The sequence below is a fragment of the Vanrija albida genome (assembly GCF_041260175.1).
Source record: "Vanrija albida strain AlHP1 chromosome Unknown contig_5, whole genome shotgun sequence".
NCBI classification, from domain to species: domain Eukaryota; kingdom Fungi; phylum Basidiomycota; class Tremellomycetes; order Trichosporonales; family Trichosporonaceae; genus Vanrija; species Vanrija albida.
Window position 1 is genome coordinate 2,182,862 of NW_027191424.1, and position 14,408 is coordinate 2,197,269.

Consider the following 14,408-nt stretch of genomic DNA (forward strand, 5'->3'; position numbering starts at 1 on the left):
TTCCGATCGACCCAGACTCTATCAACATGCATGCAGTTTTCCAGAAGCAATCTACGCCGCAGTCACGCACACACCGCGCTCGGCCACGGTCGCACCTCCCACATCAGCCACCAAGTCCGCACTGAACAAGACCTCGGAGCGGTCGTTGTTGAGATACACTGGCAGGTTGACCGTCGCGCCGCTAGCGGCGACCGCACCGTCGCGCTTGCTCCACACCAGCTGCGACGCACCCAGCGCGACAGTCTGCCCCTCATTCACCATGACCTTGTTGTCCACCCAAGACGCGCCGTGCAGTTTCAGACCTGTGGCCGTTAGTCATGTGCCTTCGGCCGTACCTGGGTTACTCACCAGCAATGGTAAAGCCACCGGCCGCAGCCTGGCTCTCAATGTGCAGGCTGAGAACAAGCTGCTCGAGTGACCAGCCCTGCGCATGGGCCGCTGCCTGGCGCGTGGCGGTAATGTACGCCTCGGGCCGGAACAGCTTGCCCAGGAGAATGTCGTCGTGGATACCCTTCGTGGCGATGGTTTCGAGCTGGGCCAGACGCGCCGCCAGGTCGGAGATGTACTGGCCGACAGACGACCCACGGGGCATCTTGAACTTTGCCCAGTGCGCCGGAACTGTGCCGCGGTTGAGATCGGTGAGCAGCGCACGCAGCTCGTTGGTCTGCTTGGTCGTGCCATCGCACACGAGCACCAGGTCGGAAAGGTCCTTGCGCACGCGCTGCAGCAGGCGGCGGCCAGTCCATACCTCGCGGCCAAAGAAGCGCGACAAGGGGTCGGTCACGTCGGTGATGGTGGATAGGGACTGATGTCAGCGTAGCTCCAACGCAGTGCTCACCTTTTGCAGTGCAGCCAGCCACTCCTCGGCGTTCGTCTTGACCGTGGACATCCAGGCAGGGCGCCCGTCGTTGGCCGCAGCCGCCGGACTCGCCTCGTCTTCATCATCCTCGGTCGTGCGCATCTTGCGAAGCTTGACCATGGCCGTGCCGCCCTGGGCCGCAGCAATGACCCGCTCAGCAGTGTCAGGAAGGCTGAGCCACGACGGCGGCTCATGCTCGGGCAGCGCCTGCGCCCATGCGATGAACTGCTGCATCTGCGTGCCCTCGGGAACCAGCAGCGGGCGCTTGTCGAGGTGCACGAGCGCAAAGTCGGGGTCGTACGCGCGGACCGTGAACACCGAGTCGACAAACGCGTCGAGCACGCGCTGGTCGTAGTCCGAGTCGATTCGGCCGCCGTAAATCGCCTCCTTGAGCAGGGTGCGCAGGGCCACCCACGGAATCTTGGCCGGGTCGACATTCGCCTTGCCCTTGGCCAGCTCGTTGATCCACGAGTCAATGGTCTTGAACGCGGCGTCAAAGTCCGAGTCGTTAAACTCGTAGCTCTTGGACCAGCCGAGGGGTAGGTAGCGGAGACGCTCCTGCACAACGGCATGGAGCCATGCAAGGAGGAAGAGAAGTCGGGGCTTCTCCGCGGGCCCTGTGTTGACGCGAGCGGATGGGAGGCCACGGAGCGTGTCGAGCAGGTTGGCACGGACACCGGGAGGTGGCTCGTTCATGATGATCCTCGATTGGCGCAGAATGTTCACGGGAATCACAGGGTTCGTCTCCATCGTCAAGAACAGACGGAAGCCCTGGTTTGGTGACAGACTGTGTAGCCTCTTGCCAAGCTGCGCGAGCCAGCCAGGTGCGAGGTGCACATTCTTCAACAGCACCCATGTTCCAGTTCGCGCAGCGTTGGCAATGGCCTGGTCGGCAAGCGTGAATCCTTCCACCGAGCCCATGGCCACCGACGTGCACGTAGCGCCCACCGACCGGCAGAGGTTCTCGACGCGGTAGCTCGCATCGTGACCAGGCACCGAGGCCAGTGCCACCGGGTTGGTCGCCTTGACTTGGTCCTGAACAATCGTAGCCAGGTCATGCTCCGTCTGCGAGGCCAAGTCGGTGCCAAAGGCGATATCGGCAAAGTCTCCCAGAGCCTGCAGGATGCGGTCGGGGCGGAAGATCTTGACAAGGAGGAGGCGGCGGGCGGCAGTGATAATGTCTTTGGTCAGCGAAGTCGTTTCGTCGCACTCACTGTCCGCCCGAGCTGCCCATGGCCATGGCACCGACTTCTCCGGGCCTTGCACCGCAAGGAAGGTGTCCCACTCCGAAGAGTTGTTGACCAGGTGGTCTTCCAGCTCGCGCGCCGTGTCACGGCCAAGGTGACTCTCGAGTACACGGAGCTGGTCCGCTGCGAGGTGTGCCTCGGTGATGTCCTGACCAGCGGATGGCACGTCCAGCACCGCGTCGAGCTCGTCGTGCACCGCTGCACCAAGCTCGGCACGCTGCAGACGCAGCTTGGCAAGGGTCGTAGCCAGCACCATGTAGTCTGCGTGCAGCAGCGACGAAGAAGTCCGCTTGTAAGTCACGAGGAACAGGTCGTTCAACAGCGTCGCCTTGCGAGCGTCCACATCCGTAACGCCCTTGAGGTTCGGGTTGTGGAGCAAGACGTAGTCGAAAATGTCGAGGAAGTACTCCAGCGAGAATTGGTAGAAGTGGTTGATCGATGCCAGCTGCTCGAGAGCAAAGTAGATGGTGCTGCACGCCGAAGCCAGCGGCAGGTACTCGGTCGTAACCGCTTCAACCTCCTTCATGATCACGTCGGTGTCTTCCACCTTGCGCGTGACCTCGGCCGCCTCTTTCTTGAGCACCTCGAGTGTCTCGATAACCTTGTCGTCATCGAGAATGCTGCCGGTCGACTCGTTGAGCGCCTGCAGCAGCGACCGCTCGAGGTGGCGCAGACGCAGACGGAACTCGCCCTGGAGCTTCATGAGGTCCGTCCTCTTCTGGTCAATCTCAGGGCGCTCCACCTTGAGGACCTTGTCCAGCGCCTGGGTCTGAAGACTGCCGCGAGTCATCGTGAAGTTGACAAACGTGACACGACTGCAAATGTCAGGCGAGAACTCGACCGACGGGTCGCGCGTCGACAGGAACATGGTGAACGACGGGGAGAAGTCGATATCCTGGTTGCCGATGCGGATGAGCACACGGCCGCCGGTGCGGCGCAACTCGCGGTTGAGAACCGAGTTGAGAATCGGGTCGAGGTTTTCGACGTCTTGGATGAGAAGGGCATTGCCGAAGCGCAGCGCCGACTCGAGGTTCTTGAGGAAGGCTTCGTCGAGGAAACTGGTGACAGTGATCTTGCGGTCCTTGTACTCGTTGCGCAGGAAGGTTGTCGCCTGGCCGGTGGGGTCGATGATGAGCGGGTAGCGGTTGTAGCGCTTGAGCATGACGGCGTTCTCCACGCACAGGCTGTCGGCGGGGAGGGCGTTGGACTGCCACGCGAGGCGCTCGTCGGCGGTCGAGAGGAACTCGGCGAGGGCAAGCTCACCCTTGTAGCGAATCTCGGCCTCGGACAGGTGCTCCATCCACGTCCGGCGCATCATATCACGGTAGTGCTGGTCGAAGAAGCCAGAGTAGGCCAGGAACGCTGCCGAGATGAGGACATCACCGACAATCGTGCCCATCTCCGTCTCGAAGGTCTTGCTGCCGGCGTCCCAGCGCGACTGCTCGGACGACAGGGACTGAAGCAGCGTCATGCTCCTGTCGACCTTGCTCTGGACGCGGTCCATTTCGCTCTTGATGGATTGCGTCTCGCTGATGAGCAAGGCGTACTCCTCCTTGTAGCGAGCAATGCTCTCCTCAAGGCCGGCAACTGTCTCCTCGACCATCTCCGCCTGCGCCTTGGTCTCCTCGGCCTGGCGCTCAAGGGACGCAACCTCCTCACGCAGAGGCGCGACCTTGTCGAGGATCTCCGAGTAGCGCACCTGCGCAATGACCCATTGCACAAGGGGTCCACATGCGCGCGACGCGCGGTTGACCGTCTCAAAGTTGAACGCCGGCTTGTTGATGTAGTCGCGCATCATGCGGTCGCGCAGGCCCTTGGTCATCTTCTCGGTGCTAAAGTGCTGAATGCTCGAGATGAAGTCGTCGCGGCGGATAATCGTCTGGACGTTCTTCCAGCTGTCGACCTGGTGTCCAAGCACCGAACAAGCCGACTCCATGGCAAGCTTGACGGCCTCGGGAGGGTTGGCCATGGATCGGACCTCGGACAGGTGCTGCTTCTTGATGTTGCCGACAGCCACCTGGGCTTCGAGAACGGCCGGCTCGGCTTGCGCCAGATCCTCCTTGACGATCTGGGAGCGCTGCTGAATGTACGCGTCCTGCTCCTCGAGCGCGGCCTGGATCTCAACCGACGCGGCCTTCTTCGCCTCGGCCTCTTGTTGGTCGGCAACCATCTGCTTGAGCTTCTGGTTGGCCTCGGCATTCTTCGCCTCGAGCTGGCCGCGCTTGGCAGCCAGGCTCTTGCGCAGCTCCTCGACCTGGTGGACGGTGGTGCGGAGCTTGTCGAGACCGACGTTGAGGTGGCGCTGCTGCTCCTCGAGGTCCTCCTTCTTCTCCGTAAACAGACGGACATAGTGGTTGATGCTGCGGGGTCAGAAGGATACTGCACGCCACACTTACAAGTCAAGGAAGTGCCTCGGCGTAATGTGGTTGTACTTGCCCTGGCGCTTGGCCAGCTTGGCAGTGAGCACCTGCATAGACTGATGCACGCTGACCATGGCGTTGATGACCGCCTGGCGATGCGAAGGGGGAACGGGTAGGTCGCGGTAGGCGATGGGGAATGCGGACGGGGGTTGGTACGATGCCGCGTCGAGGTCCAGCGTCTGGGTAAACTCGAGGCCGACCTGGTAGAGAGCCTGGTCGGACCAGTCACCAAACCAGTCGAGAACGCAGCGGTTGAACAGCGCCGGGGAGGTGGCAGCACGCGACGCGAGACCGTTGGCCGGGGGGTTCATCGTAAACACGACGTGGAGGTTGCGCGCAACCTGGTTTGTGAACCAGCGGTACAGCTCCTCGTGCGAGTCGAGCATGAGGCCGTCGCGCTGCGAGCCCTCCTTGCACGCCGTCATGAGCGCGGCGTGCTCGTCGCCTTCGAACAGACCGGGCACCTCGGCGTTGGCCAGAAGCGTGTTCATGCGCTCCAGGAAACCCGCGTCGAGGACATTCGACTCGTCCATGATGAAACAAATCTTCTCGCCCTTGCAACCCGCGCGGCGCAGGACTGCCCGCAAGTCGTCGTCAAAGTCGGCGCCGCTGTACTTGTTAGACACCTTGATCTGGAAGATGCTGAGGCCGTTCATCCAGGCCACGAAGCGAGACAGCGTCGTCTTACCACTGCCGCTGACACCGATGAGAAGCAGGTGGCCCTGGATCTGGCGGAAGACACGGTCGATGCGCAGGACGTGGTCGAGCACGTCGTTGAACAGCACGAGCGGCACGTCGAGTTCCTCCTCGTGGAAGACCTTGAGGCGCGCCTTGGTGTACTCGCGGAGCTGCTCGCGGTCCACGGGGATGTAGTTCTTCGACGTCCAGTTGGAGAACAAAATGGGTCGGACGAGCGCTTCGGAGACGTTGGCGTTGGGGAAGTGGGCTGCAGCCGTCTCGTCGAGGGTGTCGTCGGTCCATTTCTTCTCCGACTCGTTGACGAGGCGGTCCTGGAACAAGCGGAGGCCTTCATGAGCCCACACGCGCACCAGGCCCTCCAGAGAAAGCGTCTCGAGGGGCTTGATCGCCTCATAGATACCACGGGCCCAGCGGGTGAGCTCACGAGGAGAGTAGATGTAGTGAGCCTGGACGTCGGCAGTGAAGCAACGCTGCGACGCAAGGTAGAACGCGACCATGGCATCGGTGAGCGCTTCCGCGCTGCCACGAAGATTCGGCGTGACCTTGAGAAGAGCACGGTTGAAGGTACCGTAGATCTGCTTGAGCGAGATCTCACCGGGGTAGTCGACCATGACAACCGGCGCGTGGCGCATGAAACGGTGGCTGAGGGGCACACGTCCGGGGTCGGTCGGCGGGTTACACGCGCCGACAAACTGGATACGCTCGAGGCTGACCCACGAGAGGTCAGAGGTTCGCCAGAACCCGCCGCGCTCCATGAGCTGGCGGATAAACGAGATGACGCGCTGGGTGCCGTACTTGTCGAGTGCCGGGAGGTTGATCTCGTCGCAGAAGACAACCAGCCAACGGCCAATCTGGTTGGGAGCGAGGACCACGCCATTCGGCGTCTTGCGGTACTCGCAGTACTGCTCAAACGTCTTGAGAATGAGCTCGGGCGTCGTGGCGGACGAAAAGTTGAGACCAACGACCTCGAGGTTGCTGAGCTTGCGCAGGGCGCTGAACAGCGTCATGGTCTTACCGGAACCGGGGGGACCGCAGAGGATGAGGGGCTTGTGCTCTGCCAGCCAGCTGTAAAGAACCTCCTCGTGGCGAATGGTATCGATGGTAGGGATGACCACGTCCGCAGACGTGATGGCATGTGTCTCAACCTCGATGGTCGGCACGCGCGACTGCCACGAGACCCACTCGGCGTTGGCAACATTGACATCGTAGTCGATGAGTGATCCGCCAGCAGCGGGCGTCTCGATGCCAGACGACACACGGAGCAACTCGCCAAGCTCATCGCGGACCTCGAGACGACTGTCGCCGACAAACGACCAGATGACATTGAGAAGCAGGCGGCGCTTGACATACGTCTCGACCTTGTCGGCCGCCAAGGGGAAGTCGCTGTGGCGGACATTGTACTCGATGACGTGGCGGATCGTCGCCTTGAGTAACGAGAACAGCGTGTTGAGGGCCCGAGTGGGGGTGAAGTCCATGATGTGCTCCGACTTCTCCGCAAAGTCGAGCGCCACGCGAACAACACCATCGGGGCCAAAGTGCGGCTCGAGGATGGACACAATGTGGCGCTGAGTTTCAAGCTGCTGGGCGGCCGAATCGGCGCCAAAGTCGAGGGCGTCGTCGTCGGCAGCGCTGATGGCCACGTTGGCGAGCGTGTTGAGGAGGTGGCGGCAGAGCATGTCCACAGTGATGACTTCCTCCGAGAACCAGATCATGCCACAGCGACTGACAGTGGCGAGCGTGGCGTAGCGCAGGTGCTCGACCTCGAACATGACGCGGACGTTGGGCGGCAGGTTGAGGCGTTCACCGTTGGGCAGCGTGAGGAGCTTGTTGTCGTCGAGCACACTGCGCGTTAGCACTGACTCACACCGCAACTCACCTGTTGAGGTTCTCGACCCACTCGGGGTCGACGTCGCCGTCGAAGATGATCCAGTGGCGCTTGGACGTCTCGCCGCGGACATTGTCCACAATCTTGCGGAGGATGTGCGTGAACAGACCGTCGTTCCACTCGCGAGTGGTCGAGTCGAGCGAGCCGTAAAGCGCCTCCTTGTCGATGGCCTTGGGGTCGATCACATATGAGGCACCCTCGACGCCGTCGACGCGCTCCAGAGCTGCCAGAAGCACCTGCCACGCCTGCGACTTGCCGGACCCCGAAGGACCCACCATCATCAGACCATGCGAAATGTTCTGAATCTGGTACAGCTGGATGACCTTGTCGAGCCAGGCGTCGCCAATGACGAGGCGGCGCTCGGCGCAGATCTCGGCAATCTTGGTACGCAGGACGCCGAGGTCGACGGGGCGGTACTCGACACCAGGGAAGACGTCCTCGACGAGGCTGCCTTGTCAGCATCGTTCACAGCACCCCACTTACGCTCTCAGCAGCGGCACGTCGTCGGCCACAAGCTTCGGGACGATCGTCTCGACAATACTTTGGATCATAATCTGCTGCTCGGCGACTTCATCCGCTGTGTTGTCCTCTGTGTCCTGCAAGTGTCGGTCACGCTTGAGGATACCCGCACTGGCCAGCACCGCCTTCAGCGCACGAAGGCCAAAGTCGTAGTGGGGCTGAGCAGACAGCTGCTCCGAACAAAGGTTGAAGAATGGCACCACCTTGGAGGCGAGCACTTCGGCAGTGCGGAAGCCCTTGGAGAAGAGCAGCACCTGGGCAATAAGCTCCTGGTCGGGACGCGTCATGGCCATGCTGCGGAAGAGCTTCTTCAAGTTGTCGGGCAGGTTGGAACGGCCAGCGTAACCAGGGTTCATGGTAATGAAGATGCCCGTACGGGGGTTGATCTTGAGCCTCTTGCCAACGAGCTCGACCTCGACGTTGGGGTCGGACACGGCCTGAGCCAGACCCTGCTGGATGCTCTGGACCTGCTGCGAGACGGCCGAAAGGATGCGCTCCTCGAGACGGTTGAACTCGTCAAAGCAGCCCCAGGCGCCGACCTGGCAGAGACCGATGAAGATGCGGCCCATGGCCTGGAAGTCGAACGTCTCGTCGCAGCAGAAGACGAGGACGAAGCGTCCGAGCTGGACACCAAGCGACTTGACCGACTCGGTCTTGCCTGTACCGGCCGGGCCGAATGGCGATCCACCAAGCTGGTTGTCGAGGGCCTGAGTGAGCGTCAGGTAGCATCGGTCGGTGAGCGGCGTCTGGACGAGGCGGTCGGGGATGCCCAGGTACTCGTAGCCATAGGGGAATACCGCGTCGGCCATGCGGACCTCCAGGCGCTTGAGAGGGTCCTCGACCGACTCGTTGAGGTAGAAGCGCATGTAGTAGAGCCAGTCAAAGTTGTTGTTGGTGGTGACACCGGCAGTGATGAGGGCGCGGATGGCGTCACGCTGGTGGACCAGCTCGGTGATCAGGTGCTCGCACTTCCTACGCTGAAGGAGAGGGATATCTTGGAGCACTGTGTCGGCGAGGAGGTCGAGCATGCGCGTAACCAGGTCGAGAGCACTCTTGAGCGAGTTGCCGACGATGGACGTCTCGGCGAGCTCGGTCCAGGCGATCTGAACGGCCAAGACGACAAGCTGCGCTGGGTAAGATCCGACCCAGTTCAGCAGCTCCTCGGGAGAAAGGTCGCCGTCGACCCGGAACACGGAGCGCAGGTCCTTGACAGCCTGGAACAGGAGCGTAGCAAGCGACAGGCGCATCTCGGACTCGATCTTGGCCAGCCAGTCGTTGATCTTTGGGTAGTCCTTGAGGACGATGGGCTGGCGGAAAGCCACCTCCTCGCCCTCGCGCGAGGCAAAGGCGTGAATCACAGTCGCGTCGTCGTCGAGGTGGAGCACTGAGATACCCGCAAACATCTTCTTCAGATGTTTCATGACGCGGTGAATGTCCTTGCTGTTGCCGATGATCTCGAGAAGGTCCTCGTCACCGACAAAGTAGAAGCGGGGGAAGGACGAACGCTCCTTCTCGAGGTATTCACCCAGGGCCTTCTGAATCTTGGTGAGGAGGTCGGCGAGACGCTCCAGATTCTTCTGAATGCCGGGGATGTTGAGCACGTCGAGGACAAAGGGCGATTTGTACACCTTCTTCATGACCGATAGGAACTCGGAGTTGATGTTATTGAAGCGCGAGCTCTCGACGGGCAAGAGGTGCTTGATGTCAACGCTGCCAGTGAAGATGCCCTCGAGGTAGACCCATTGGCGCTGGACGTCGATCCAGACGTCGAACAGGACGTGCACGCGGTTCAGCTTCTCCTCCCACGACGCGGCCTCCTCTTCAAAGACGCGGTAGTATGGTGACAGCTTCATGGCCTGGAGTGAATTGAGGTGCTCGCTGCACTTGCTGAAGAGGTCGTCCCAGCCGCGGATGAGCCTGCACTTGTTCTGGTAGTTGACGAGGTCAAGCGAGTAGGACGTCCACGTCTCGCGGACCTGCTTGAGGAACTCTTCAAGTGCCATTTCGCCCTGCGCCTGGACGACAACCTCTTTGAACAGAGCCTGGTTCTTCTGCAGATCGAGATCGTAGACGTGGCCAAGTGTCATGGACAGGGATTGGTAGCCTGAGGGCAGGCGGAGCGACTGGTACAGCTTGGACCAGTGGCGCTCACTCAGGGCCTCGGATTTGAGCTCGCCGACCAGAATGTTGACCTTGAGGAGCGAGCGGATCGAGTCCTGGACATACTCGAACGCGGCATACTGGCGCATGCGACTGGGCATGTCGCGCGTCGACGAGAGGATACTGTCCAGTTCCTGGCGGAGCTTGCGGGGCTGGACTGCCGACCAGAGAGTCTCGCGGAGAGAGCCCAGACGGCCCCAGACACCCGTAAGAGCGGTCCAAACTGCCTTGAGGTCACGAAGCTCTTCGGTGACTGGCTTGAGGCGCTCGTCCTTGATGTGCTCGAGGTTGAGGGCCTCCTTGGCACGAGCAACCAGATCGTACTCATCCTGCACCTGGGTTAGACGGGTTTCATACACGTTCAGCGTGTTGGTCGCCACATCGGCCTTGATGTTGCCCTGGAGCGGCTTGTGGCTCTCCCAGTCGGAGATGAAGTCACGGATACGGCCGTCAAGCACCTTGTCTTCGGCGACAATCTTGAGCTGGAGGCCGGCCACCTGCTCCTTGATCGAGTCGTCCTTGCGCTTGAGGAGCTCGGAGAAGGCACCCCACTCGCTCTGGATCAAGTCGACATACAGCCAGTCGGACGGGAAGGTGTACCGCTGACGCTCCAGCGTCTTCTGACCAGCGGCAAACTGCTCGATTTGCGGACCCCAGAGCTCAACCTTGCGCTTGAGGTCCTGGACAAAGGTGATGAACGAGACGACCTGGGCGGTGGAAGAGCCCTCAATCGATTGCGTCTCGAGGTCGGTACGAGCCTTGAGAATCGCGGCGTACACCTCTTTCATCGACGAGCCGAGCTTGGAGCCGTACTTGACGAGCAGTTCACGCTGCCAAGCATCGTACTTTGCGTTGACCTTGCTCTGAGCATTGGCGTAGTCGATAACACAGACGCCAAAGTCCTTGCGCGTGTCGGTTGTGTCGAAGGTGGAGCGAGCCTGGCGGATATCGGACAGGAGCTGACCCCAGTCGGCAAGAGAGTCACCAAGGCGGTTGTACACAAAGTCGGCTTCAAGGTCCCAGAGAGACTGGAACTGGAGCCACTTGTCGACGTACTCGCTGACGGTCTGAACCTTGCGCTCGATGATGGACAAGGGTTTGTCGAGGGGAAGGTGATTGGAAGTGAGCTGAGAGGTTAGCGTGGGCAGGGAGTACCGCTTACGAGTCCAATGTACGATGTCTCCTCGGCGGTCGCCTCGTCAACCTGAAGGCTGATCTCGTACCGCGAGCTCCTGATACGGCTGAGGTTGCAGACGACACCGAGGGCCTCCTGGAACTGAGAGAGCCACTCCTGGCGAGCGAGCTCAATAGGAGGGTCGAGGTAGATGACCTGGTTGCGAATGCGAACCTCGTGGACCAGAGGCTTGATGGTGAGGTTGGACGTGGCGTCGGACGGAGACGCCGTGTCCATGTCCTCGACCTGGTCGGCCTTGGTGAACTCGCGGCACCAGGCGTCGATGGCCTCGGCGAGCCGGCGGTTCAGAACGTCGTCGATGCGCTCATTGAGGCTCGTAACCCAGGCGTCCAGGTTGCTATAGCCCTCGAGGTTGAGCTGGTCGATCGTCTTCTGGATCTGGCTGAGGAGGCCGGCGAACGCGTCAACCGTGTAGTCACACATGCCAAGCTCCTCGACGACCCGCGAAATGTCGTTGGACGTGTCGATCAGGCTCGTGGCCTTGTCCTGCAGCACAGACACTACGCTGGCAAATTCGCGCACGTAGACAAAGTGGCGGCTCTCACGGCCGTCGCCGGGGGACAGGAACCGGTGGCTCTCGTACGCGTTGACGAGGTGGTCCCACTGCATGTTGATACCGCGGCCGATCATCTGCTGGGCATGGTTGCGGTAGCTGGCAAGGAGGATGGCAATGTCCTGATTCTGATCGATGAGGTCGAGAGTCTGGGTGTACGTCCTGACAGACTCCATGAGGCTGACAGCATGCGGGTAGACCCGCTTCGCGTCCTTGGCCTTGTGGGTGATGGTGAGAGGCACGGGGAAGCCGAGCCACAAGAGCGCGCGGACTTCCTTGAATAGCGCGACGACCTGAGGGTCAAACTGCACAGTGAGTTGCAGCTGGCCCTGGGCGTTGGCCTGCGTCGCGCGGGTGCGGACAACGTCGAACAGGCGACCAGAGACGGTGAGGTTGCCGCGACGAGTGATGTCCTGGATCCAGGCATCGTAAAGCGGCTTGGTGTCGAGCTTTGCGCGGAAGGACGTGCTCTCCACCTGTAGCCTCTGGCCCTCGGCGTAGCTCTCCCAACCCTTGCCAAGGACGTCTTCGACGCGCTTCATGTACGTGAGGAGCTGGCGCTCGATCTGTCGGGCCCAGATGATGGCGCTGGACACTGACGGGAAGTCTCGAAGCTGAGACATGTGGCACGCCTGCGACTGGCGGTAGTTGGCAGTGAACTTTTGGCGCAGCGCGCGAATGTCGTCCTTGACGGAGTCGATCAGGCGCGTCTGGTACTCTTGGATGGCGCCACGGATCTTGGTGCGAACAAACAGAGTGTTGAACTTGGAGAAGACACGGAACATCTCCTGTGCCGTCTTGGTCGTGGCCAGCTTGTCGCGGAGGCGAGTGATAATCTGGTTCTCGATGCGGGCGACGCGCTCGTTGTACGCGGCCTCGGCGGCGTACCAGATTTCGTTTCCCTCGTTGCTGACATCGAGAACGTCGACATTCTTCACGCTCTCGTAGCTGAGCCGGACCTCCTCCTCCATGTCAATGTCAAACGGTACGTCGTTCCCGAGGCCGCTGAAGCTCCTGGTGGAACTGGTCATGACACGCAGCTGCTCGTGCGAGCGGCGGAAGTTGCGCAGGTACCTGATGCGCTCCTCGAGCTTGACATGCGCCGGGTTGACCTTGATGGAGATAAACTTTTCGGCACGCTTGCGGGTAACCTCGCGCGCAACGTTGGTGTAGTCCTTGGACAGATCGTCCCAGTTGTTGAAGAGGTCGGTGGCGACGCTCATGACCTGCTCGAACTTGCCATAGTCCATGTACATGAGGCGCTGGGCACCAAGGATGCGCAGAAGCTGGTCGTTGAAGTCGGACGAGATGGCCTCGACGAGCTTGAGGCCTCGGCGGACGGGGTACGGCGAGAGCTTGAGCTTCTTGTTGATGTGGTTGAAGATTTGCTGGACCGCCGCCTGGACCTTTTCGAGGTCGGTCGCGGCAAGCAGCTCGTCGAGGGGAAAGTCCTTCATCAGGATGTTGTACTTGTGGACTGGGTTATTAGCAAAATCCGAGCACCCCACCTACCCAAATCCACCGCCTCCTTGATACCCGTGTCGGCGATGAAACTGACAGTGGCGTGGAAGCGCTTGGCGTGCTTGAGAACCTCAAGAGCAAGCGTAACTTCTTCGCCCTTGAGTTGGCCCTCGATCCCTTCCAGCGCATGCTCCATGCTGAGCCAGAAGTTGACCTCCTGCGAAGCTGTGCCGCTGGAAACATCACGCGACAGCTTGGTCACCGTCTGGATCTCCTTGATCCACGAGTTGACGTCGGCCTGCAGTTTGTTGAGGAACGCAGGGTCGGAGAGCAGAGTGGCCGGCTCGACCGCATCGACCGACACGCGCTGGCCCGTCGAGTGGCTCAGCGCGACGGCCTTGCGCACTGCGGGGTGCACGGAAAGATGCACCTCTGGGATCTCGACGTTCTGCTTGAGATGCAGGAGCGAAAGCTCGAGCTCGGCAAACCTCTTCTTGGTGACGGGGATGCCCATGCCCGCGTCGGCGCCCTTCTTGGACCCCGACGTGCTGTCCGCCACGGTGCCCTTGGACGCGACGTACGAGTCGAACCACGGGGCGACGCCCCAGTGCACGAGCGAGTGGAGGCCGTCGTACGGCGACGCCTGCGACGTCGGCGTCGCGACCATGGTCGACGCGGCCGACGGCGTGCCCGTGTCGCCCAGCGTGAGTGGCGCGGCCGAGGACGACAGCTGGACAAAGTGGAGCTGGAGGCCGATCGGCGCGAGCGAGTCGAGCGTGGGCGACGACTTGATCAGGGCGAGCGTGGACAGCACGTTGGGCGAGTGCGGGGGTGTAGGGGGGAGATGGAGGCGGTAGCCGATGCGCATGATCGGGTGGTCTGTCTTCAGCGAATGCCCAAGCTGTCTTGCTCACCATCCTCGTCGACGTCGAGATATCTCTCCTTGGTGATGTAGACGACCTGGCACGCATTATCGGACGCGAAGCGCAGGACTTTCTCGTCAAAGCTCGGGTCGTCGAACAGGCCTTGGTCGAGCTCCTGCTTGGTCGCCGACATCACTGCAACCGGTGTTAGTGCCCCATCGCTCCTGCTGTTGGCCACCGCCGCCGCACTGACCTGGCGGCAGGAGCGAACCGAGGTAGGTTCGGAACACCGACGTGTCAAAGTTGAGGCCTCCGCCTGGAGACTGGGTGAAGGCCTCGCCATCGTCATGAGGCGAAGGAGAGGCCATTGTGGGCGTTGAGTTGAACGCTGGTGGGTGTTTTGGGTATACAAGTTGTGGGTTGAGATGAGCCAAGTCGTCGTTCAAGCTGGTCGTCGTCGTGTATCGCTCGACGCGTCACAAAGTTCCCGTTGCCGCCGCCCTGACGTGTTTCAAAATCAAACCCGCCGTGCCTGGATTTCCTAATC

The 14,408-nt window shown here is 61.2% G+C and overlaps 1 protein-coding gene across 1 annotated transcript; it reads right to left on the reverse strand.

Moving 5' to 3' along the window:
- Positions 1 to 51: 51 nt before the first annotated feature.
- Positions 52 to 14,229, reverse strand: DYN1 (dynein heavy chain; the record flags this gene model as incomplete). The annotated part of the gene is made up of 11 exons (XM_069355446.1): positions 52 to 302; positions 349 to 805; positions 839 to 2,040; positions 2,074 to 4,466; positions 4,503 to 7,067; positions 7,102 to 7,557; positions 7,594 to 10,916; positions 10,952 to 13,014; positions 13,050 to 13,877; positions 13,913 to 14,056; positions 14,115 to 14,229. The coding sequence occupies 11 exons, from the start codon at positions 14,227 to 14,229 to the stop codon at positions 52 to 54; spliced, it is 13,797 nt and encodes a 4,598-aa protein (XP_069207517.1).
- Between the last annotated feature and the right edge of the window lie 179 nt (positions 14,230 to 14,408).